Here is a 26,454-nt window from a genome sequence, read left to right on the forward strand (position 1 = left end):
TGAAAGAAAAGCAGCGTTTTGTGTGCTTGGAAGGGATAGCTGTCTTATCATAAAGACTATACATGCAAACTCCAGTCTGCTTTACTTATCACAGAGATAACATCAATCACACTGAGACTCTTTCATCTCCTCGCCTTGTTTTCTTTCGTATTCACATTGAGGTTGTGATTACTTTATATTTTATACTTTATAATCAACTCTATATGCATGGTAAGGTAAATATGCTGCGTATTTGCAAGGCATAAAGAGAAGAAAATGATTTTATATTATTGTTAGACTGGCTCATATTAAGCAAGGAAGAGGGAAACATGGAATTCGTAGTGAAATTCCACTCACCACCCACTTATACACCAACTCAAGGGTCTGCGAGATCATCCACCCACCTGCATGCATATCTAATCGGCCCCTAGCCAGTCAGGCTCTGAGATGGTCTTTTCTTTTATAAAGGTGTGATTTCTACTAAATTTGTAGAACTGATCCATAATGCTGGCGGCACGTGGTGTATATATATATATATATATATATATATATATGCATGTGTGTGGGTGTAAATCATAGTACAAAAATGAAACAACCTAAATACACTACAAGATTTTTAATGTTTTTAAAAAGTTTTTTATTTCATCCAAAATAGAGCAAAAATAATTAAAAATGTAAATGTAAAAATATATATATACATAAATGGGGGATACATTATAGTAATACTTACTACTTTTATTTAGCAAGAATGCTTTAAATTGACCAAAAGTGATGATAAAGACATTTATAATGTTATAAAGATTTGTATTTTAGGTAAATGCTGTTCTTCTGAACTTTCTATTTATCAGAGAAACTAATAAATGTTTTTTGAGAAGCAAATCAGAATATTAAAATGATTTCTGAAGGATTATGTGACTGGAGTAACGATGTAAAAAATTCAGCTTTGAAATCAGGAATAAATTACATTTTAAAATATATTCAAAAACAGTTATTTTAAATAGTAAAAATATTTCAAAATTGTACTGCTTTTGCTGTACTTTGGATCAAATAAATGCAGGCTTGGTGAGCAACAGAGACTTCTTTAAAAAAAAAAAAAATCTTATTGTTTAAAAACTTATGACTAGTGGTGTATTTCAAAGTATGACATTAAAAGTGTTATAAATCACAATTTTTTCTAAAGTAAAACTGTCGAGGTACTGCAGGTAGAGTTACAACAGGAGTCCATGTCTCTCTCACCTCCCCTGAGCCCACTGAGTTTCTAAAGCAGGGATCTGGGACATGAATTTACATTAACATAAAAAAAAAAAAAGACGACTTTGCCAGTGATGTTTTCAGAAGCCACTGGTGTACATGTACTCAAACACACATTACCTAGCATTAAAAGTAAGAGTAATGTCTTTACATTGTCACAAAATGAATCTCAAATAAAAAAATTCAAATAAATGCTGTTCTTTTGAATTTTTTTTTATCAAAGTAGTCTAAAAAAAAAACAGTTCCCCTTCAGTCGTTTCACTACGACGTTACATATGGGAACTCGCTTGAGAGTCCAATCATCTCTGAGCCTTCTTCAAAAGGCCAATGAAAATCGGCAAGTGGCATTTGCATGCCAAGCCACTCCCCCGTACATACGAGTATATAAGATGGCGGCATGCAGCCAGTCATTCAGATTTTTGCTTCGGAGCCTCTCTGCTCGAGCCTATAAAACAAAACAAAACAAAAAATATATATATATATATACGTTCCTGCTCTACTCACTCTTCCCCGCTGGCGTGCTGCCTATCTAAAAGAGCTTCTAAAAGAGTGTTTGGCAGCTGTCAGCGGGAATCCTGCGGATGGCCGTTTTCACGGCCATAAACAAAGCACCCTGCTCTCCAGCGAGCGAGCCCCCTCTGAATGCACAGTGGTGCCGCGGTTCCTCCCTGGGCAGACCGGGACTAAAAGAGTAATTTCTCACGGCTGTGTAAAAACGTTCTTTTCAGAATGGTTTTCCGGCCGTGTGCTTCTGGGTGTGGCAGTTTCCTCACCTCTCTGGACGGTCATGAACACTGCCTCACATGTCTGGGCCGAGAACATGCTGAGGCAGCGTTCACGGATGGTTTGTGCGTTCATTGCGAACGCATGACCATGGTTACGCTGAAAAGCCGCCGCTCCTTTGCAAGACGTCTCCCCTCGTCGTCCCGCGGCAGGTCGTTAAGACACGAGGGGGACTTACGAGTCACCGTGCAGAACGTGCCGCCGGCTTCCCAAACCCTGCGACCTTCTGCACCTCAGCGTGATCCCGTCGAGCTACCAGAGCAGTACGCTTCCCCGCACGCCGGGGCTGAGCGCCTCCTTTGGCGCTCCACAGGAGGAGGAGATGTCTGTCGCAGCATCAGAGGGAGAGTCTGAGGGTGAAGCGGACATCTCGGCCAGCCAGCGCCCCGCTGTGGTCGCTGTTCCTCTGGGCGACGAAGGTCACGGCACGGTCTCTTGGTCAGGTGATGTCCACGGTTGTGGTCCAGGAGCGACACCTATGGCTCAATCTGGTGCAGATGGCAGATGCCGACAAAGCTTGCTTTCTCGACGCTCCCATCTCCCAGAGCGGCCTATTCGGCGACACTGTCGAGGACTTTGCCCAGCAGTTCTCGGCAGTCCAGAAGCAGACGGAGGCCATCAAACACATCCTGCCCCGCCGCAAAGCTACCGTCCCGCCGCCGGTGGCCCAGCCTCCGCCTGCTCGTCGCCGAGGGCGCCCTCCCGCGGCCCCCAAGAAACCAGCTCTCACACCCGCTGAGACCCATGATGCCAGGCTGGGGGCCCGGCGCAGAGCTGGCCGCGGGAGAGTGGTGCCACCCGCGCCTCAGGGACCGGCCAAGAACACTCGCAAAAGATCTGCGAAGCGTCCCTGATGCGGGCAACCCAGAGGTGATGGAGATTGCTCTTCGGGGGACGATGACATCAACGCCCCCGCTCCCGGTGGAGGGCCGGGAGCCACTGTGTATTCAAATACCGCCGTCGACCCACGGGTCGGCGGTACCCACAATTTCACCAAAAGAGCAATTTTCCTCACCTCTGGGGCTCCGGCCCCGAGCTCCCCTTTCGAGCAGCACTTACACTCCTCGGAACCGGATTCGGAGCCTCATATCGCCAGCGCGGGAACCAGGGAAGAAGGTAAGCGCTGCTTATGGCAGTCTGACTTTTCTCCAGGACGTTCATCCTTGTGGGTTCAGTCCCCTTCCCCTTCCCCCCCCCAGGCTGCCCCACCGTGGTCACGTCGGTCAACCCTGGCGACTCGGCTGGGAGCCTGGATTCAGCTTCCCAGCCCCTCGTGGTGGTTGATACGGACGGTACGTCTCGGCTATGCGATTCAGTTCACCAGGCGTCCGCCCAGGTACAGGGTGTCCTGTTCACTACTGTCCATTCGGACACACATGCCGCTGTCCTGCGTGCAGAGGTCGCAGTCCTACTGGCAAAGGATGCGATCGAGCCTGTCCCTCCAGCCGAGATGAAGTCAGGGTTCTACAGTCTCTACTTCATCGTGCCCAAAAAGAGCGGTGGGTTAAGACCCATCCTGGATCTCAGAGCCCTGAATCGGTCCCTTATCAGGCTGCCGTTCAAGATGCTCATGACGAAGCATGTTAACATGCATCCGTCCCCAGGATTGGTTTGCAGCCATCGACCTGAAAGACGCGTACTTTCACGTCTCGATCCTTCCTCGTCACAGACCCTTTCTTCGGTTGGCCTTCGAAGATTGAGCGTATCAGTACAAAGTGCTTCCATTTGGCCTGTCCCTCTCCCCCGGCGTCTTTACGAAGGTCACGGAGGCAGCCCTGACCCCTCTTTGGCAGTCAGGCTTTCGCATCCTCAACTATCTCTACGACTGGCTCCTCGTAGCTCACTCGCGAGATCTGTTGTGCGAACAGAGGGACCTTGTGCTTCGGCACCTCAGCCATCTGGGCCTTCAGGTCAACCGAGAAAAGAGCAAACTCTCCCCAGTGCAGAGGATCTTTTTTCTCGGTGTGGAGCTGGACTCGGTCAACATGACAGCCCGCCTCACAAACGAGCGCGCGCAGTCAGTGCTGAAGTGTCTGGACTTATTCAGACACAAGACAGCGGTTCCTCTCAAAACATTTCAGAGGCTCCTGGGGCATATGGCAGCTGCAGCCGCGGTCACGCCGCTGGGCTTGCTTCATATGAGACCACTTCAGCGCTGGTTACACGACCGAGTCCCGAGACGGGCATGGCACCGTGGCACACTTCGGATTGGCGTTTCCCCGCAGTGTTGCCGCCTGTTCAGCCCGTGGTCAGACCCTGTCTTCCTACGGGCCGGAGTGCCCCTTGGACAGGTGTCCAGGCATGTCGTGGTTTACACGGATGCCTCCACCACGGGTTGGGTTGCTGTGTGCATCGGGCAAGCAGCATCGGGCTCCTGGACAGGACCTCGACTGCAGTGGCACATCAATTGCCTCGAGTTGTTGGCTGTGCTTCTGGCCCTTCGTCGCTTCTGATCGACGTTGCGCCAGAAGCACGTGCTTGTTCGTACCGACAGCACTGCGACTGTGGCGTATATCCGCTCTCCTCGCATGTCACAACTCGCCCGCCGTCTGCTCCTCTGGAGTCAAACGTGGCTGAAATCCCTACATGCCATTCACATACCAGGGGAACTCAACCGTGCAGCGGATCAGCTCTCACGGCAGTCCACCCACCCTGGAGAATAGCGACTCCACCCCGAGACAGTCCAGCTGATTTGGAGTCATTTCGGCCAGGCTCAGATAGATCTGTTCGCCTCCCCCGAATCCTCCCACTGCCAGCTCTTTTACTCCCTGACCGAGGCTTCCCTCGGCAGAGACACGCTGGCACACAGCTGGCCTCCGGGGCTTAAGTACGCCTTTCCCCCAGTGAGCTTCCTTGCACAGACCCTGTGCAAGATCAGGGAGGACGAGGAGAAGGTCTTGCTGGTTGCGCCACACTGGCTCACCCGGACCTGGTTTCCAGAACTCATTTCCCTCGCGGCAGCCCCTCCCTGGAAGATCCCCTTGAGGAAGAACCTTCTTTCTCAGGGGATGGGCACAATTTGGCACCCGTGCCCCGACCTGTGGAACCTGCACGTCTGGCTCCTGGACGGGACGAGTCAGACCTCGCCGGCCTTCCTTAGGCCGTGATAAATACCATCACTCAGTCCCGAGCTCCCTCTACGAGGCAGGCTTATGCACTGAGGTGGGGTCTGTTAGTTGACTGGTGTTTCTCTCGAGGAGAGGACCCACAGAGATGCACAATTGCAGTAGTGCTTTCCTTCCTGCAAGAGAAGTTGGAGCGCAGGCTGTCCCCTTCGACTGTCAAAGTGTACGTTGCTGCCATTGCAGCGTATCACGATGCAGTGGATGGAACATCCCTGGGTAAGCACCAACTCATCGTGAGGTTCCTGCGAGGTGCGAGAAGGATTAATCCTCCCAGACCGCACCTCATACCCTCTTGGGATCTCTCCGTCGCCCTCCGCGGCCTACGGGAAGCCCCATTCGAGCCACTTGTGTCAGTTGAGCTGAAATTCCTGACTGCACTGGCCTCCATCAAGAGGGTAGGGGGGACCTACAAGCCTTCTCTGTCAGCGAAACATGCCTTGAGTTCAGGCCTGGAGATTCTCACGTCATCCTGAGACCCCGGCCCGGTTATGTGCCCAAGGTTCCCACCACGCCCTTCCGCGGCAGGTGGTGAACCTGCAAGCTCTGCCCCCAGAGGAGGCAGACCCAGCTTCTGCGCTGCTGTGCCCTGTTCGTGCTCTGCGCATATACGTAGACCGTACTCGGCACTTCAGACGCACCGAGCAGCTCTTTGTCTGCTTCGGAGGTCAGCAGAAAGGGAATGCTGTCTCCAAACAGAGGTTGGCCCATTGGGTGGTGGAAGCCATCTCCCTGTCTTATTTATATCAGGGAGAGCCATGCCCCTTAGGTGTTCGTGCCCACTCCACTAGGAGTGTTGCCTCATCCTATGCGTTGGCTCATGGCGCCTCACTAGCAGATATCTGTAGAGCTGCCGGCTGGGCGACACCTAATACGTTCGCTAGGTTCTACAACCTCCGCGTAGAGGCTGTATCCTCCCGTGTCTTAACATAAAGACTTCAGGTGAGCGGGAGGACGGCTGGTGTCGGCTTGCTGCGCCATTCCCACGTGGATCCGTGCGCCATTTCCCAGTATGTTCCCTCTGGCGAACCCTGGGTCCTCCATGCCCCGCAGTCAGGCCTAGATGCGGAGTAGTCCCTGACTGTGATCCTGCCTGGGTCTCCTTCGCCCCGCAGGTTGTGGCTATATTTTTCAATATTTCCAGCGGAGAAGACCGCTGTTTCCCTCGTGTATCCCTAAAAGCTTTATGGATATATTGAATTATTCTCATTTCCACATGTAAAGATCTCATGTGCTCCGCCTGTCAGCATGTGGGGTTGTGCGTAACGTGGCGTCAGCGTCGTGACCTGTTCCATAGGGTCTGTTCCCATATGTAATGTCATAGTGAAAGGACTGAAGGGGAACGTCTAGGTTACGAAGGTAACCCTCGTTCCCTGAAGGAGGGAATGGAGACATTACATCCCCTGCCACGACCCTGGCGTCGTGCTGACGCTGGCTCGATCCGGCTCCTCAGCAAAAACCTGAATGACTGGCTGCATGCTGCCATCTTATATACCTGTATGTACAGGGGAGTGGCTTGGCATGCAAATGCCACTCGCCAATTTTCATTGGCCTTTTGAATAAGGCTCAGAGATGATTGGACTCTCAAGCGAGCTCCCATATGTAACGTCTCCGTTCCCTCCTTCAGGGAACGAGGGTTACCTTCGTAACCTAGACGTTTCTACACATTAAGCAGCACGACGGTTTTCAATATTGATCAAAATAAATGTTTTTTGAGCACCAAATATTATTTTTTACAAATATTTTTGCAAGACACTTAAGACTGGAGTACAGGCTGCTGAAATATTAAATTATAATAAAATTGACAGTTATTTAAAATTGTAATATTTTTACTGTTCAATTAAATGTAGTGTTACGAGACTTTCAAAAACATAAAAAAAATTACACACACCAAACTTTTGAATGGTAGTGTTTTTTTCTATATTTATTCATATTTATATTTATTTATATAGAGTGTGGATTAAAGCTGCATTTTATTCTGAAAATGAGGATATGGGCCATAATGGTTCAATTTGTTTTCCATCTTCACATGCTAGAAAAATCAGAAATTTGCTGTAGCAGAAAACTTTCCACTAAAATAATCAACCAGCCATTGAATTTCTGTGTTGATTTGTTGAACTTGGAAGTATTTCATATCCCATTGTAGCCTTCCAAGAGGCACAGCAAGTCTCAACATAAGCAATCACCAAAAAAAAAAAAAACCCTGGCAGTTTGTCATACTATAAATGAGAAACATAACTGTCCAGAAAACAGAGCCATAGGTTTTTGCAGTAGTAATGGAAGCATTTCCTCTATGGAACAAAGGCCTATTAATTGTGATAGAAAGCACCTACTGAATGCATCATTTTGCTGTTTTGCTGTACCGTGCTACTTCTTTGAAAGTAACCCATTAGTCTTTGTGGCAGCCTGCATTCTGCTCCCAATTTAATAATGACTCAAACTTTGTTTAATTAAAAGAGTCTGTCACCACTTCTTACAAATTGCATTTGTTTTTCAGCTCATCATAGCTGCTCTAAAATAGAACGTGACTATAGAGGTTTTCCAAAGATTAATACCTCAGCAGCATGCAGACAGTGTAATCAGTTAAAACTGGGGTTTAGGGAAATAAATACATGCTAATGAATAATTTGGGGGCATAAGTTTCTACCCACGAAGACAGGCAGAGAGTAATGTGAGAAAACATGTCAGATGCAATCCAAAACAAAAGAGCATAATACATTCAAGACAGAGAAAGGAGATTTGTCTAATGCAAAAAAGGAAAAGTGCACAATTAGAGGCTTTGCTGCATTTACTGCTTTTACTGCTTTTCTTTGCTTTAGGGTATAAAAAAAAAAAAGTTATGCAACTCTTGCCGCTTCTGATTCTGCCAATATGAGCGAATTCTCTATAATCCCTAGAATTACAGCTTTTGGGCAATGGTTAGAGCTGTAATTTAAGTCATACAGTAAGCCTAAAGTGTGTGATTAAAAATTGCGTTGAATCAAATGGATATCTTCCAAGACAGCCTTTATTATCTTGGTCTATATAAAGCTAAATCAATCAAACTTCACTCAACACTGAGATGAATGTTTACGCTCCTCAGGGAACTAAATTTTAGTCTTTATTCTCATACCATGATGGGTTTCCTAGGGCTAAACGGAAATTGTTCAATCTATTTTGACAAAATGTCTTGAGTTGTCTGTCTTTTCCCTTTCTAAAGCAATGTAGCTGTAAACTCGCAGTGCCAGGCTTGTCTATCGACATAAAGTTTGATATATTTCACAACGCATTCTGTACTGCCCATTTTGACACCAATATGTACCAGTTTTGTATTAACCAGACATTTAAGGATAGTAAAATCAAATATTCGACCAAAATCACACATTGATTAAAGGGTTCATGACCTGAGAAACCAAAATTCCCTTGATCATTTGGCATTTAAGAGGTCATTGTACTATACAAAACATCCTGGAAGTTTCAAAACAGCTACAAACAAAATGTTAATCTAAAAACAGCTTATATTGAAGCCAAACTGCCAAAACGACAGGTTGTGGAATGTGGCACTTTATGGCGTAATCGCCTCTGCAGAAGTTCATGACCACTCTGAGAAAGTGTCTCAACAATCTCTGAAATGTGTGTTGAAATTCTGGTCAGACTTTTTCTCTTTAATGTATGAAACACAGTTGAAGTCAAAAGTTTACCTTGCAGAATCTGCAAAATGTTAATTATTTTATCAAAATAAGAGGGATCATACAAAATGTGTGTTATTTTTTATTTAGTACTGACCTGAAAAAGGTATTTCACATAAAAGATGTTTAACATATAGTCCACAAGAGAAAATATTAATTGAATTTATAAAAATGACCCCGTTCATAAGTTTACATACACTTGATTTTTAATACTCTTGTTACCTGAATTATCCACAACTCTGTTTTTTTTTTAGTGATAGTTGTTCATGAGTCCTTTGTTTGTCCTGAACAGTTAAACTGCCAGCTGTTCTTCAAAAAAATCCTTCAGGTCCCACAAATTATTTGCTTTTTCAGCATTTTTTGTTTATTTGAACCCTTTTTAACAATGACTGTATGATTTTGAGATCCGTTTTTTTTTTTTTCTTCACATTGAGGACAACTGGGGGACTCATATGCAACTATTATAGAAGGTTCAAACGCTCACTGATGCTTCTGAAAGAAACATGATGCATTAACAGCCAGGGGTGTAAACTTTTGAACGGAAAGAAGATATGTACATTTTTCTTATTTTTACTTCATTTAGTACTGTCCTTCAGAAACTACAGAAGATACTTACATGTTTCCCAGAAGACAAAATAAGTACAATGTGCCCTGATCTTCAAAATTCAAAAAGCTTTCACTCCTGAAGCATCAGTGAACATTTGTATCTTCTATAATAGTTGCATATGAGTCCCTCAGTTGTCCTTACTGTGAAAAGATGGATCTCAAAATCATACAGTCATTGTTGGAAAGGGTTCAAATAGACAAAAATGCTTAAAAAAACAAATAATTTGTGGGACCTGAAGGATTTTTCTGAAGAACAGCAGGCAGTTTAACTGTTCAGGACAAACAAGGGACTCATAAACAACTATCACTAAACAACAACAAAAAGTGAATGTAAAATGAATGTACATTAAATAAATGTAACTATTATTTTCTGTCTTAGACTATATGTAAATGTCTTTTACATAAAAACTAACATGCATTTTGTATGATCCTTCTTATTTTTGTCAAACAATTAATATTTTGCAGATTCTGCAAGGTGTATGTAAAATTTTGACTTCAACTGTACACACAAATACAAAATAAACAGGGAAAAGGCAAATATCCAATTCTGATTTTGGTTATCTAGTTCAATTACTGCTAATTGCGTAAGTGCCAGAATATCTCTCTGAATTCCAGTGGCAAAATCTTTGCAAACAACGGCAAATCCATTAACCAGTTATTTTACAAAAACACTCATTGTTGCAGCCTGGTACCTTTTAAACGCAACTTTGTTAACTGATAAAATAGCAACCAGCTGCTAACCAGATAGTCAGATGGTATGTGGGCATGCCACGTGAGACTAATTTACACATTTTTTTCACAACTTTTCACTTATTTTTTTCTTATAAATTTGCTCCTTATGGTTTATGTTGCCACAGCAACAAAGTACAGCAGTTTAATAAAGAATTCACCAACACAAACAGTAATTAGAAAAACAAATGCAGAAAAAATATCAGCCATATGCCATGAAATCAACATATACAGTATGCATATATTTTCTTGCAGTTAATGTGGTTAACCTTTGACCTAAGCTTGACTAATGAAGAGGGAATTAGATGCTTTATCACTTACCCATGACTGCTAGAGCCGTGGCTTTAGTTAAGTCTCTCTTCATGCTTTCAATAACCTCAAAGCCACTACCGTCCAGATTGCACCTGTTGATAGTACCATTAGCAGAACTGATCCAATACATCTTCCCAGCTGGAAAGTCAATCGAAAGTCCTGAGTGAAAACAAGAATCAGTTACAAACTGTTATTTGGAGTGCTGGTATGGAGGCATTACTTTGAAATATACCTTACATATCCTATAACTACAGTACATATGTAACATGAGTGTGAAACTGTGAGCTTGAAATATAGGTGTAACCTCTTTGTGACACCCTAAATCACTTCACTAAAATTCATCACTGTCTAAAACCTGTTCAAAAGTGGAAATGGTGAGAGTTTGACAGAGTGGTAAAATTGATTGTGACAAGTGAAGAATATTTCAATTGTGCGCCAGGACAGCTCTGACTGAGAGGGGCTAGTGCATGATAGACTCCCAAAAACAACAACAACAGACTTTCAGCTCTCCTACATCTTCTCCAATACTGCCGTTAAAACAAAAGCACATGTGCTTTGCTTATTAATGAACGTACAGGTACAGGGGTATACAAAGTACAGGGGAAATTCGTTTAGGCTTGAGGATGGGAACTGTAGCTATTAAGTCTAAAGTACTACAATTCCACAGAGTATTAAAAGTAAACTTTTTTTATTAGCTTTAGAAATAGGCTGATGAAATCAAAAGGCCAGGGAGATTTTGCCATTAAAGTAACTTTTGTGCATAAACTTTGTAAAGCAACCTCTTAAATAGCAATTTTCTCAGGGTCCTGACTTTGTAAGGCTGTGGATAGGAAATGTATATATATATATATATATATATATATATATATATATATATATATATATATATATATATATAACATACATTCTGGAAGTTGTTTAAATTCAGTGGCAGTTTATAGAGAGTCAAGTTCAAGTTTGCAATAGTTACATTTAAAATGATTTAATTACTTCTATTACTTCACTGTAGATCAAGACTATGTTGGAGTGACTAATCAGAGGTCTCTTCACAAGTTATATAAAAGTTATATAAAACAATTTTTCTTTATACATAGAAATAAGATTTGATGCCATGCAAAATATGTACTTTTGTACTTTGAAGGTCTACAGACAATTGTATAGCATAATAACCATTATTTTCTCCTCGGGAATATCTAATTCAATTACAGTACAAGTATTCTATTTCAATAAAGTACAATTTTCTAAAAATAAGACTGAAGTATATCAATGAAGTACTTTAAACCCCTGTGATTGTTAGACTGACAAAGGAATCAGAAAGAGACAGTGGGGGCCAAAATTAGAACACTAGTATTTCCACCGGCTAAAAAATGGTTTAAATCAGTTATTTTTAACTTTTGCTGTAGTGTGTCAGTGGGAAATATCAGTTTACCTTTCCAAACATTCATTTTGCCATTAATTGTAATAATTTAGTAAGATTTTTGTTTGCACAAGAGGTCTGACAACAGCCAGTGCACCACACCATCCATCATTATCCAGTCTGTCTGGAATGACATAAAGAAACAACAAACTGAAACAGACTAAATGCAGAAGAACTGTGGCAACATCTCAGAGATGCTTCAAGAAACCTACCTGCAAAGCTACAGTACTGTTAAAAGTTTTGCCTCATTGCTGTTAAATGAGGCTGCAGTCAAAAATATTGTTATTGTCACATATTGTCATTCAATAAATTAATTTGGTGTGACCATCCTTTGCGTTTAAACCAGCTTTTTAAAGCTAGCTTTTTAGGTAGCTTTGCAGGTAGGTTTCTTGAAGCATCTTGGAGACATTGCCACAGTTCTTCTGGATTTAGTCTGTTTCAGTTTGTTCTGTTTCTTCATGTCAGTCCAGACAGACTGGATGATAATGAGATCAGATCTCTGTGTGGAGCACTGGCTGTTGTCAGACTCCCTGTGCAAACAAAAATCTTACTGGATTATTACAATTAATGGCAAAATGAATGTTTGGAAATGTAAACTGATGTTTCCTACTGAAACCCTACAGCAAAATAACTGTCTTAAAACCATTTTTAGCTGGTGAATATACTAGTGTTCTAATAATTTTGGCCACCATGATAAACTAGACCAAACGTACCAACTGGTTCTCTCTGATTTTGATGAAGAACCTTCCTGTTGCTTCCATCCATATTGGCCACATTTATTGTATTTCCATCAGTCCAGTAGATTTTTCTAGACAACGAAACAAAGTAAATGTTAGGAGAAATTTGAGTCATTCTATTAAAGGTTGACAGGACAAAAGAAATTATGAATAAATTAATAAGCAAAGACAAATCTAACTTAATCATGCATCCAATGTGTCCATGTGGGCTGCTTACCCTTTGGCTGGGTGCACAGTCAGACACTTTGGTTTGTCAATCCCATGGATAACTGAGGTTTTTAGAGAGCCGTCTAGTCGGGCAACATTGATCTGCGTCTCCTCGTTCTCTGAGCTCAGCCAGTACATGTTCCTCGAGAGCCAATCTACTGCCAGCCCTCGGCAGTTTTGAATATCTGCACGTACCAGAGATAGCCATTAGCACAGAGGTGCGCATCGCAACAAGCCTCATGGGTGGCTGCAACCCTTCTGTGCATGTTGTAATAAAATGTCTTGTGTGCGAAGGTACGTTGTTGGCATGCTGATCAGTTTGAGAAGGTTTAAGAAATACGCCATTCTTTATAACAGCACTTTCGAAAATCTACATCAGTCTTCATTTCGCACTTCTCTTTTCTTAACGCAGTTTGGAGAAGCAATCCCCGGAGAACTTCACAAACAAGCTCTCCTATCACGTAAGATATTATTTATGTTCTGCCGCACACTCCTTCAACCGTCATTTTTTAATGCCGGCTGCCTGTGAACACAGTCTTCTCATAATTGAAAAAAACAATTTAAGGCTGAGTGTCAGCAAAATAAAACAGTACTTCAGCTCAAACCTACAATGTGGCAGCAAAGTGGGACAAAAAAACCAATAAAACTTATTAACAGCACAGAAATGTAATAACTGTCACTTAGGTGGTGTTTACTGAGAAAAGTCTTACACCACACCAAATGTGAAAAGACACATGAAAAACACTTTAACCTGGACTCTCGCCTCACCTCCAGAAATGACAGTCTGAAGGCCTGTTCCGTTGATAAAGGCACGTTTTATTGTTTGTGTCTTAACGTCCGCCCAGTATATCCTTTCCTCAAGAGCGTCGTAATCCACCACAGTGACATCATCGATGTCAGGAACCGTCAAAGCCGTCATGACGTTCATGTACGGATTATCGATATCCACTCCACGGATCTCAGACCGCCTCACATACAACAAGAACTTCTTCAGGGCTGATGCGCGTGCCAAAACAAAACATATAAGTCAATACTTTGTCTAGAAAGCTCAAACCAATCCATACTTTTGTGTGCATGTTTTGTTTGTTGTGTGGGATGTTATTCAGAGCTGCATACTCACCCACACAAGAGCGATTGTTGAGAGAAAGCTTCATAAGATGAGGACATGAACAAGATGCCGTGCGGTTGTAATCAATGAGACAAAGGTGGGAGCAAGAGCCTCTTCCATCGTTTCCTTCACATGGGTTTGAGGCTGAAAAACCCAGGGTGACACACATGTAAACCACGAAAAGAAAACACACCAAGGAGAAAATCAATATCACATACTATGAATTGTTTAAGGAGAGCAGCTCTTGAAAAGAAGGTGCAAAACAATGAAACAGAAAAACCTGTACATTAAAACCAAAGAATTAGTTTTCTTGATGAGGTAAGGATGAGATTTAAAATTTAAAGAGAGAAACATTAAAATGTTTGCAAAATGAAAGATTGCAATGCCACTAAGAAAGCATTTCTCTTAACTCCAGGATAAAGAGAAGAGCTGAAGTTGAATGAACAGGGCTGACTGCTCATGTCTTCTGCCCACAGTGAACCTCTTGAAACCACAGCACATTTAGATCTTTTGTATGAGACTACTATGTTTCAACAGAAAGTAATGTTGAGCAGACAGAAAACGGTCAAAAGGCCACTGATGCGGATAGTCAATTAACCAGCAGGTCTTTCATAGATTGCCCTGATGGTAAAGATCTTCCTTGAAAGGATCTATTTAAAAGTTGAGATGAGGATGAGCGAAATTGCTGTCATCATATAGTATAATCATCTAGTTTGTAATAGACTGTCATTTATATTTAAGGCTGGTTATATATATTTACATATATAACCCTGGACCACAAAACCAGTCTTAAGTAGTGTGGGTATATTTTTCGTTTATGCCGAAAATCATTAGGATATTAAGTAAAGATGTTCCATAAAGATATTTTGAAAATTCCTCACTATAAATATGTGAAAACTTATTTTTTGTTTAGTAATATGCATTGCTAAAAACTTTATTTGGACAACTTTAAAGGCAATTTTCTCAATATCTGGATTTTTTTTTTTTTTTGGCACCCCCAGATTCCAGATTTTCAAATAGTTGTATCTCGACCAAATATTGTCCTAACAAACAATACCTCAATGGGAAGTTTATTTATTCAGCTTTCCTTTCAGATGATCTATATGTCTCAATTTAAAATCCCTTATGACTGGTTTTGTGGTGCAGGGTCATCTTGGATGACATGGGAGTGAGGAAATTATCAGGATTTTTTTTATTCTGGAAGTGAACTTATCCTTTAATATGTTTGTGGAAGTCATGATACATTTTTTCAGGATTATTTAACAAATAGAAAGTTCAAAAGAACAGAAATAGAAATCTCTTTTAAATTTCTTTACTGTCACTTTTGATAAACTGAATGTATCCTTGCTTAAGAAAAGTATTAATTTATTTAAAAAAACACACCCACATAAAAAAACAAAAACAAAAAAAACAAATCATACTGACCCAATCATTTGAACAGTAGTGTACTGCAGTGATTCTCAACTCCAGTCCTCGGGGCCCACTGCTCTGCACATTTTGTATGTTTCTGAATCTGACACACTCAGTTAAGTTCATGGATCTTTCTCCTAACGAGCTGATTATCTGAATCAGGTGTGTTAAATGAAGGAGACATACAAAATGTGCAGAGCAGTGGGCCTCGAGGACTGGAGTTGAGAATCACTGGTGTACTGTACCTATCTAAAATATTTTCTCAGAACTTGTTTATTTATATCGTGCTGCCATTTTCTTCTGCCATTACACAAGACTACCGCCTGTTGTCAAGAGGCTTTAACCCTTCCACGAACCCGGAGCAACTACATGCAATTAACTCCACAAGCAGTTGCATCTTGTAAATAATTGATCCAGTGGGAGTTTGAATATAGGCCCATTATTTCTTTGCGATGTTGAACCCATTTCACTTATGTAGCAAGCATATTTTTGCAAGTGAGAATAACAAATAATTTCAAGTGACTAAATTATAGGCTGGAATCCCATAGAATTAATTATACATTCCGCTGGTCTGCGGGGGAAAAATGGCAGTTTGAATAAATACTGTATAAACAGCGCGAGTGCACTTGACTCATGATAGAAACACTTGATTTGGATGTACTGATTTTTCAATGTCATAAATCAGCCACAAATTTCATAAATCCCTACATCAATCTGACTTTACCTTAAAATTTGTATTTATAAAGTGGCTGTGGAGTATCATTTGTGTTTTCACTGGATCAGCTTTGTCTGAGCGGGGAAAGATACACCCCGTCTGCAAACTCCAATAGTAATTTTGAAGTGGTTTGCCTGTCAGCAATGTGCTGGAAAAGTGCTTACAACACTGCAGGCCACACAGGCACTAAAAATGGGAGTCCTCCAAACTGGTGTCGATCTCTTGAAACTCACCCCTCAGTCCTTTTACCACACATAATGCATTTACAATGTGCTGGTTAACGGCTAAAGCCTTAGCTCCATTAGGCTAGTTAGCGTAGCCCCTTCTCAATCCCTACGGACCTTCTAAGGTCCGCCACTCTTCTGCCAGAACTGCAGGGGACGAACATAAACACAATTGCCATGGACTGTAAGGGGCCAGAGCCCAGATTTTGGACACCTTTAATAGCCAGACCTTCCCATGGGCTCTTTAAAATTGGATTAGCCATACTTATTGGCTTCTCTGGCAACCCAGCACAATTTGTTGACACTTATCGGTGTAAAACAGCCACCCGGCTGCCGGTGCTGTGGCAGGACACATGAGCTGTTTTGGCAGGGCTCCCTACAGTTTTGGGCTGGTTGAAAGGATGCAAATCAGATTATTTCGGCTGATGAACACTCGCAGAAGACTACATTTTTGGACATCTGGACACCTGGCACACTTGGCAATTGCAATAAATTCTGTTTCACAAACTACAAAATGCTATTTTTTTTTATAAATCAGAGATGAGTAAAAACAGGTCATGTCATAATTACAGAAAAAAAAAGTGTTTTCTTTTGAATAAATTTGTTTTAATATATTTTAAAATGTACTGTATTCCTGTGAAAGCAACCTGAATTTCAGCAGCCATTACTTCAGTCTTTAGTGTCACATGATTCTTAAGAAATCATTCTAACATGCTGATTTGGTGCTTAAGAAACATTTCTTCTTATTATATAATATTTTTGTGGAGAGAATGATAAAATAAATAAGAATAAATAAAAATAATAATAAAATAAAAATTATAAAACTATAAAACTAGGTTTTTCTCAGAACAATGCAATTTTTATAAATTATAGATAAGTAAAAGTAAAGGAAAATGGATCATGTAAGCATTTAATCTACACTGTAAAAAGTTTTCACCAGTTTCAACTTAAAAACTTAAGTTTAGCAGCTGCCTTAAGATTTTAAGTTAAATCAACTTAAGTCATTTAAACTCACAAGTTATATCAACTAATTTTTATTGTACTAAGTTAAAATAACTTGTAGTTTTACGCTGATTTAACTTAAAAACTTAAGGCAGCTGCTGAACTTAGGTTTTTAAGTTGAATCTGGTGAAAACTTTTTACAGTGTAGTGTTAATTTTGCTGACAAATGATTTTCGTCATCATTTTGTGCGAAAACAAGACGTTAACGAACCGAAAACTATGCATTGAATGACAAAAACTATGCTGAAAATCTATTGACATTTTCGTCAACGATTAAAAACGAGATGAAAATGTTAGTCAGGAACCAATTAGGAAGAGATTTATTTAGAACGAATCTGCTGCGTGGTTAGGAGGTTAGATGCGCACATTTGAACTGTATCATAGCCTATTGATCTATCCGGCGAGACATAAACTGGCATACATTTGCTGCACGTCTCATAAAACGTTCAACAATGCCAATATCTGGGAGTAAGAGAAGACATATGGATAAATTTGACAACGCAAAAAACACCCAGACAGCGAAGCAGCGCCTCTCAAACAGCGCAAGAGTAAGTTATCTTGCATCTCATGAACGGAGAAATACACAAAAACGTAAACACGCTTGGTTATGTCTTAGGTAAACGTAAACAGTTGGGAGTGCATCAGTACATTGCATCCGTGCATTCGGTTTTAAAGGAACAGCAGCCTAATATAGTTGCTATTGTCTTTTGAATTAATGTTAATCAAGCAACAAAAGAAAGACAGAAAATTACTCACTGCTCTTGACTGAATCACTTCAGTCGCCCTTATAAAGATTAATCTAAATTTATTTATATGAATAAATATGTCTGCATGAAAGAATGAAGAATGTTGTAAACAAGTTGTTATAAAGAATGCATAAGCCTATATAACCATTAGTATTTCATTGAAAAGAAGACCACGTTCTTGTTTCTGTATGAGAAATGGTTTCATTTAATTTTAATATAAACGCACGTTGCCTGGCACAGAAGTTAAATCTGTCAATCATGATAAAGCCTTAATATCAAGCCTATTCAATGAGTTTGGGAATTTTAAAGAAATGCTTAATAAATGCATTACACTGTTTTTAAACCCATTAGATTTTAGCCGACTAAATCTACTGTAGATTTAGTCGACTAAAATCTTATATTTAGTCAACTAAAACTAGACTAAAACTAAAACAATTCAGATGAATAAAATGTGACTAAAACTAAACAGCACTAAATGGCACTAAATCAAATGAATAAATCATAATAACAGATAATTTATCATCTAAATGCAAACAAAAATACATCTGAATTCAAAAACCCACATAAACAAAAATCATAATCTGTGTCTATTAATCAGAAAATGCTAATAAAAGTCATCTTTGCATGAGATTTTTTCCATTTCCTTCAAAGACGCAAGTGGCCACTGTCTGTTTAACAGAAGATAATCTGCCGCCCTTGCTGGCTACAAAACCCTGTGTGACACTGTACCACAAAACAATTAAAATTAATTTGGGTTGAGGAAAGAGCACATCTTGAGTCCACGTCAGGCCTGCTTACGCTCTGCATGACCCCCTTTTTCAATTATTCTGCTGCTCTCAAACAGAGCCGTTTGGGCTTCCAGATTGGCAGAAGAAATGAACGATCAGCGGGATTCGGCTCAAATGAATCCTTGCCCCACAGAGCATGCAGGAAAATTCTAGGTCTTCTAGTCTAAAACCGAACATAGGCAGATCATATTATTTTTTTTATTTTTTTTCAATACCGTGCAGCTAAGCATGTTAGGTCAACGTGAAAACTGCTAAGCTTGCTGTGTGTGGTTTGCATGCAAAATGAGCTCACAGAGTGCAAACGCTAACAGGAAACGGAAGCGTCAAATAAGAGGTATAAACACTCTGACAGAACATTTGGATTATGATCAGTAAGGGTGAGATTTTTCAGTAAAGATTTTCTCTCCGGATTTCATGCCAAGACACCTCCAGCAATTATTTTCAAGAAAACTGTCATGCTTGTTATACATATAATAAACAAAAGTTGTCACTATGGCAACAAGGTTGTGTTAGTCTAGCTAGTTCAAGCAAAACACTCAGCATGATACTTCAGTATTTGACAGTGTAATTATTTTTGGATTTTGAGTGATTTTATCATTCTTTTTTCTGTGACCCTGTTGTCGACAGCACAACATATATTCACAACATATTCATTTTTTCCCCTTAGGTCCATATCAGAAAAATTGAAGAAATAAACCCAACATGGTGGGTAAATAAAGCAAAACTTACATTATGTATATACCAGATATAATTTTAGATTTATTTGACTAGTGTGTGCAGCATTTATATAAGTGAGGATTGCAAATTAAAGTAAACTGGGACATATTAGGGGAGAGCGGGGCACGACCTAACACTTTTTGAATTTCGCGGTTTATGTAAATCCATTTGGGGTTCAGAGTACAATTTTTATCCACATTATTTTCACACTTGTCTAGTAGTAATACATCGCTTTGTTTCATATTTACAGTGTATACGTTTTTTCGTTATTTACCTCAAAAGAAAGGAAGTGAAACGTGACAACATGCCCCGTAGGTGGGGTACATTGTAACATCTGAGGGGCACGTTGTAACACGACCATATGACAGCTTAAAATGTTATCTGATCGAATTAAAAAAAATACACAACGAACTAAAATATTTTGTCAGTAAAATACATGTGTTAACTTTTTCAAATGAAGTAATGACGTTTAAAAAAAAAAAAAAAATTATCTAATTTTGGAGTTTGACAATGGACACATCGCAACAATGCTTTGAACGGCCCTGATCGCAACACACAGCTGTACAGTAGTTCAAAACAAGGTGGACAAATAAATGAAACACATTTAGACATTCAGAAAAACACTCCCCTCCCTCCACACACAGCTCTCATAGAACACGACACACATAAACCAGCCAAAATACTTTACATTTCTTGAAATAATAACTTCTGAACATTAAACATTGATTGTCAGCCTTTATTCTCTTGTTTCTTGTGGTTTCTTATTCAAAATCCGTAGAAGTAAATAGTGTAAATTGCATCGCTAATGTCATAGAATAGCGTAGTTTAATAACAGCGGGGCATATTGTCACACAGTGTTACAACGTTCCCCATCTGCGCGACTGGAGTTTAAAACAGGTTAGTGTCTTCTGCTGGTTTGCAAAGCATTAATAAACTATCTAAACTAATAAATAACAAATTGGAGATTAAAATAATAACAGATTTGTCTCATTTTAAATTAATTCTAAAAACTGAAATGAAAAGTTTACTTCAGCCAGAAATGTACTTTTACTATGGTAAAATAAATATTCAGCGATATCTTCAAAATGCTTCTGAATTTTGGCGCACTTTTTTCTCTGCATAGTGTTGCTATGGCAACTAGTAAACGCCGTAAATTTGGTTATGCTAGCATGTGTGGAAATATTTAAACCACGTGTGTTACAGTTAACCCCGCATTAGGTTGTGCCCCGCTCACCCCTATACCCAAAAATTCTCCATACAGTGAACTACCAGTAAAACTGGTAAAAATTTAGGACCAAAAATAATACAAACACTTTTGACCTGACCATGTTTTGCTTAAGAGTTTTGTTTTCTGTAATTGCTAATGCGACCTTTTTACATCACAGACTGAACAAAATTAACAGCTGTCTGAATAATTTTTTGGTTGACTGTAATCCATTACATACCTTTCTATCAGTTATCTGACATTATCAAGATGAATTTGTTCTGACACAGTTTAACTCTTGTCATATTTTATTACAATTTTCTAAACTACAGCAAAGAAACTGTGATAATGTGAGAAATGTTGAAGGTGTCTGAATAAATTTTGGTTTGGCTGTACATAATTAAAGACTCACCTTGAGGTTGTCTGCTAGGATGATATATCTCCAGATCAAATGGCTGAGCGCTTGTCTTTTGGATGACAGTCACATTGCGGCCTGTCCATTTATTCGCTCTGGCTAAAGTGTTGGTCCTCCAGTCTGTCCAGTACACACCACCTCCAAAGAGAGATACAGCGAACGGGTGTGACAGGTACTCGTGCCCCCTGAGGATCTCGATGACCCCCGTGCCATCGTACAGGGCCGAATATATTGCATCTGAGCTGAAGGGAAAGTGAAACATGAGGTGAGAATAGCACTCCATGCTCATATCAACATCATGTTACAATGATGACAACTTCCTGAGGGAAATACTGAAGATTCAAACACTTTATTATATTTTTGATGAAATCCAACAGCTTTCTGACCCTGCATAGACAGCAACCCAACTGACACGTTCAAGTCCCAGAAAGGTAGTAAGGACATTGTTACAATAGTCCATGTGACATCAGTGGTTCAACCGTGGTTTTATGAAGCTACGAAAATACTTTTTGTGTGCAAAGAAAACAAGACTAAAACGGAAGAGAAGAAATTAGAAATAAAGTAGTTCTCTTTGCAGACAAATTTTATCAATGTTTTTACTACTTTTTCTAAATGTGGTAGTTGCATTGCTGTCTATACAGGGTCAAGCTCTCAGATTTCATCAAAAATATCTTCATATATGTGACCCTGGACCACAAAACCAGTCATAAGGTTACATTTTACAAAACTGAGATCATATGACAGCTCAATACATAAGCTTTCTATTGATGCAAGGTTTGTTAGGATAGGACAATATTTGACCGAGATACATCTATTTGAAAATCTGGAATCTGAGGGTGCAAAAAAATCTAAATACTGAGAAAATCACCTTTAAAGTTGTCCAAATTAAGTTCTTAACAATGCACATTACTAATCAAAAATTACATTTTGATATATTTACAGTAGGAATTTTACAAAAAAAATCTTCATGGAACATGATCTTCACTTAATTTCCTAATGATTTTTGGCATAAAAGAAAAATCAATAATTTTGACCCATATAATGTATTTTTGGCTATTGCTACAAATATACCCCAGCAACTTAAGACTGGTTTTGTGGTCCAGAGTTACATGTGTTCCGTAGATGACCAAAGGTCTTACGGGTTCGGAACGACATGAGGGCGAGTAATTAATGACAGAATTTTTGGGTGAACTATCCCTTTAAGGTTGTCATATAGATTTTTTTTCTATATATGTGACCCTGCACCACAAAACCAGTCTTAAGTAGCACGATTATATTTGTAGCAATAGCCAAAAATGCATTGTATAGGTTTCTTTTATGCCAAAAATCATTAAGTAAAGATCATGTTCCAAGAAGATTTTTTTGTAAATTTCCTACTGTTAATATATCAAAACTTAATTTTTGATTAGTAATATGCATTTCTAAAAACTTCATTTGGACAACTTTAAAGACAAATTTTCTCAATATTTTGATGTTTTTGCACCCTCAGATTCCAGATTTTCAAATAGTTGTAGCTCGGCCAAATATTGTCATATCAATACCATACATCAGTGGAAAACCTATTTATTCAGCTTTCAGAATATGTATAAATCTCAATTAAAAAATATGACTGGTTTTGTGATCCAGGGTCACATATTTGTTATGTGAAAAAAATTCTTAGTATATAAAACATTTACGCAAAAACAACTACACTTAAATTGAGTGCTTCTTGTAAATTGCACCATTCTTCATTTGCATTTTTATTTTCCCCTACCGAGCATCTGTCCACACTATTCTCCTTTCCTGATGGTCTAGCGTGAGTCCATTAGGCCAGGCTCCAATCTCCATGTCCTTATAAACAACATGTCTTCCACTTCCACTCATTGACGTTGCCTCAATCCGAGGAAAAGTGGCATCCCAGTCGGTCCAGAAAAGAATGCTACATACAAAATAAAAATGGTTATAAACCCATCAGTGTGAACTTTTCAAGTCAAAATAACATTCTTCTAAACAAACTAGTGCTGGGCAACAATTAAAAGAGATTAAAGGAGTAGTTCACTTCCGGAACAAAAATGTACAGATAATGTACTCACCCCCTTGTCATCCAAGATGTTCATGTCTTTCTTTCTTCAGTCGTAGTGAAATTATGTTTTTTAAGTAAAACATTTCTGGATTTCTCTCCACATAATTGACTTCTATGGTGCCCCCGAGTTTAAACTTAACTTAAGCAAGATGAGCGTTTGAGAATAAAAGTATATAAAAAGTAAATAACCGATTGTTTCACTAGATAAGACCCTTCTTCCTCGGCTGAGATCATTTAGCGCCCTTTGAAGCTGCATTTAAACTGTATTTTGGAAGTTCAAACTCGGGGGCACCATAGAAGTCCATTATATGGAGAGAAATCCTGAAATGTTTTCCTCAAAATACACCATTTCTTCATGACCGAAGAAAGAAAGACATGACCATCTTGGATGACAAGGGGGTAAGTACATTAGGCTATCTGTAAATTTTTGTTCTGAAAGTGAACTACTCCTTCAATCGCCTCCAAAATATTTTTTTGGTTTATATCATATGTGTGTGTGTGTGTGTGTGTGTGTGTGTGTGTGTGTGTGTACTGTGTATATTTATTATGTATATATAAAAAAACACATACATACAGTAAAAAAGTTACAAGCATGTATGTGTATTTATTGTGGCGGGAGGGGCGAACGACAGACACAGTGGGTGTGGCGTCAGGCCTCGGAGAGGCTTTTATTAAACAGAAAATGAAAGACAAGTGTCCAAAGGGGGAATAAAGTGTCCAAATAAAAAGGGGATCTGGTGTCCTCGAGTACTGGGGTTCCGTGAAGGATGGGTAGTGTTCAAATGGGAAGGGTCCAGGAAAGGGGCGGAGTCCGGCGGCCGCACGCGCTCCCCACTTGGGACCGGGGCGCTAGGGGCGGCGGCATCTTCCTGCGGCTTCGTCCTCCTGCGCCTCTGCGGCGCTTCCTGCGGGGAATTCTACGGCCCGGCATCCTGGCCCGTCGGCCGTCGCGGGTGCGGTCCTCGGCCGGACCGCGGGTCCGGCAGCTCGTCACTTGGCGGCGCTGGTTCCCTCTTAACCCCTTCCCGGACCCGCGAGGACACCAGCGTGCATGCACGGGAAAGAGACCGGTCTCCTGAGGAGAGGCGCACTCGGCATTTAAACAGCGGCGGTGATGAGGCTTCATTCCATTCAGGTGCTCCCCATCACACGCCGCCAGCCCGGGATGTTTTCGCGCCTCTCCTCTCCCCTACACACCCACTCCCGTCGGGAGCCTGGAGAAGGGCGGCGAATAAGAGACGGGGTGGTGATGATAATTAGGGGGGAGGCAGCCGACTCGTCACATTATAAATACATAATAAATATACACAGTATCGTTGCCCAGCACTGCAGTAAACACATCTAACACTCTGAACTATTTATGTTTTCCATCATTTTTGCTATTTACTCGTGACTCAACTTTAAAGATGTTACCAGTCTTAACAGCTTTGAAACAATATGTATTGTGACAAGCGCTATGCAAATAAATATGACTTGGGAAGTATAGCGCTGGGAGCTGACTCAGAATAAAGTTAGAATAGAATTAATTTACAGTCAACGGTGCCACTGCACGCACAAAACAGGCACAAACCTGTGAAACTGCTGCATTTGAGCAACAGAGTAGTGGAGTGTGTTTGTGTGTGTGTACGAGAGTTGTGTGTGCAGAGTTGCATCTTATGCTGCCCTAGAGAACAGTGCCACTTTACATCATAAAAAAAGCTTTAAAAATCTAAATATAAAATAGATGATTAATTTCAAACTATTATTTTCATACGCATACTGTAAGGTTCACTGGAAACTGTCTGGCAGCAAAGTCAATGTCAAACATGAGGGTTAATTTTCAACTGATGTCACAGTTCTCAGGGGTGGCATGAAAACAAAGGGCACATTCTAATGTGGGTATTACGGGGATTATAAAATGCTAAATACTTGCATCAAGCTCATATGCTAATGAAATATGTGATCACGCTCCTGCATCAGGCATCAAAAACAATTAAAGTGTCAGCCAAACATTTGAGGCGCATGGTAGGTAAGCATACAAAAAGGCTTCACATGAATTTTGCTACAAGGATGTAACCTTCTCCTTTTCAGAAGGCCAATTAATTGGCCAGTGGCATACAGTTATTAAACCAGGCTTTCAATGAATAAAAGAGCTGCTAATTACAAAGACAGCTAATCCCTTCAGAGCTACAATGCATTTTCAACACACCTCTCTATGACACAGCTGTATGGGGCATTTCAGAGTAACTATGTAATGAATTTGCTGCTTTTTAATATGTGCCACGCTGCTGAGTGTGAAATCAGTCTTTGAATGTTTTCCCTAATTGTTCTTTTTCAGCTTTCAGTGTAATAATTTACAGTATGTCATCCAACTGAGCACCAATATGAGCTCTAGTTGGACTGTGGAGATACCATATTTCTCCTCTATGGGTTGCTCACAGGGTTTGGCAAAATGTTTAAGCTGCATAAAACAGGCTACAACTAGGGCTACAACAACAAATCAACAAAAAGGACTGATGATAAAAATAATTTAATGATCTATTATTTGTGCCAGTGCGCTGTGGTATGTTAAACTAACATCAAAAGCATAACTGTACTATAATGAAAAAAATAGTCTTAAGAACTTGCTATCAGGTGCTTTGACAGATTGCGAGGATTTACAGTTTTTTTTCTTTAGTATTTAAATTTTATACTAAACTGTAAATGCTAAACAGACTGTACTAACAGTGAGTTACAGTTAAACCGTGATACAAAAATCTTTGATGCAAGGTAATATGCATGTCAGCACATAATTTTGAATAAAATTACATTTTATAATATATAATATCCAACTGGCAAGATGAGGAACACATTGTTCCTTACTACATTATTAAAATTAAAGATTTTTTTTAAAATAATCTTAATTTAATGAATATGTCAAATAACTTGCATATTAATCATCAAAATATAAAAAGGTTCCATTCTTAAACATTTTTATAGCCATCAGATTGCAAGAAATATATACACACACAAATACACATTTATTTTTTTATATAATATTTGTTTAACCTTCAATTGGCAAGATGAGGAACAAATTGTTTCCTTAATACATTTTTAAAAAATAAAGTTAAAAAACGCTAATTCAATCAAAATCGAATTAATACGTCAAATAACTGTCATATTAATAATCAAAGTATAAAATTTGGTTATATTTTTTAAACAAAAATTTGACAACCTTTAGTTGGCAAGAAAAAAAAAAAAAAAGAAAAAAAAGAAAAAAAAAAAAAAAAAATA

General features: G+C 40.0%; 1 protein-coding gene across 1 annotated transcript in view; it reads right to left on the bottom strand.

Annotated features, from left to right (window-relative positions):
• Positions 1–26,454, bottom strand: part of lrp1bb (low density lipoprotein receptor-related protein 1Bb) — a 414,599-nt gene that overhangs the window by 128,761 nt on the left and 259,384 nt on the right. The window contains exons 24-30 of the mRNA XM_073845088.1: positions 22,894–23,058; positions 21,138–21,382; positions 13,932–14,063; positions 13,580–13,807; positions 12,822–12,996; positions 12,581–12,675; positions 10,460–10,609 (exon numbers count right to left, since the gene is read on the bottom strand). Coding sequence (XP_073701189.1) covers positions 10,460–10,609; positions 12,581–12,675; positions 12,822–12,996; positions 13,580–13,807; positions 13,932–14,063; positions 21,138–21,382; positions 22,894–23,058 — 1,190 coding nt within the window. The remainder of the gene's footprint in view (positions 1–10,459; positions 10,610–12,580; positions 12,676–12,821; positions 12,997–13,579; positions 13,808–13,931; positions 14,064–21,137; positions 21,383–22,893; positions 23,059–26,454) is intronic.

Source organism: Garra rufa, chromosome 8 (genome assembly GCF_049309525.1).
Source record: "Garra rufa chromosome 8, GarRuf1.0, whole genome shotgun sequence".
Lineage (NCBI taxonomy): Eukaryota > Metazoa > Chordata > Actinopteri > Cypriniformes > Cyprinidae > Garra > Garra rufa.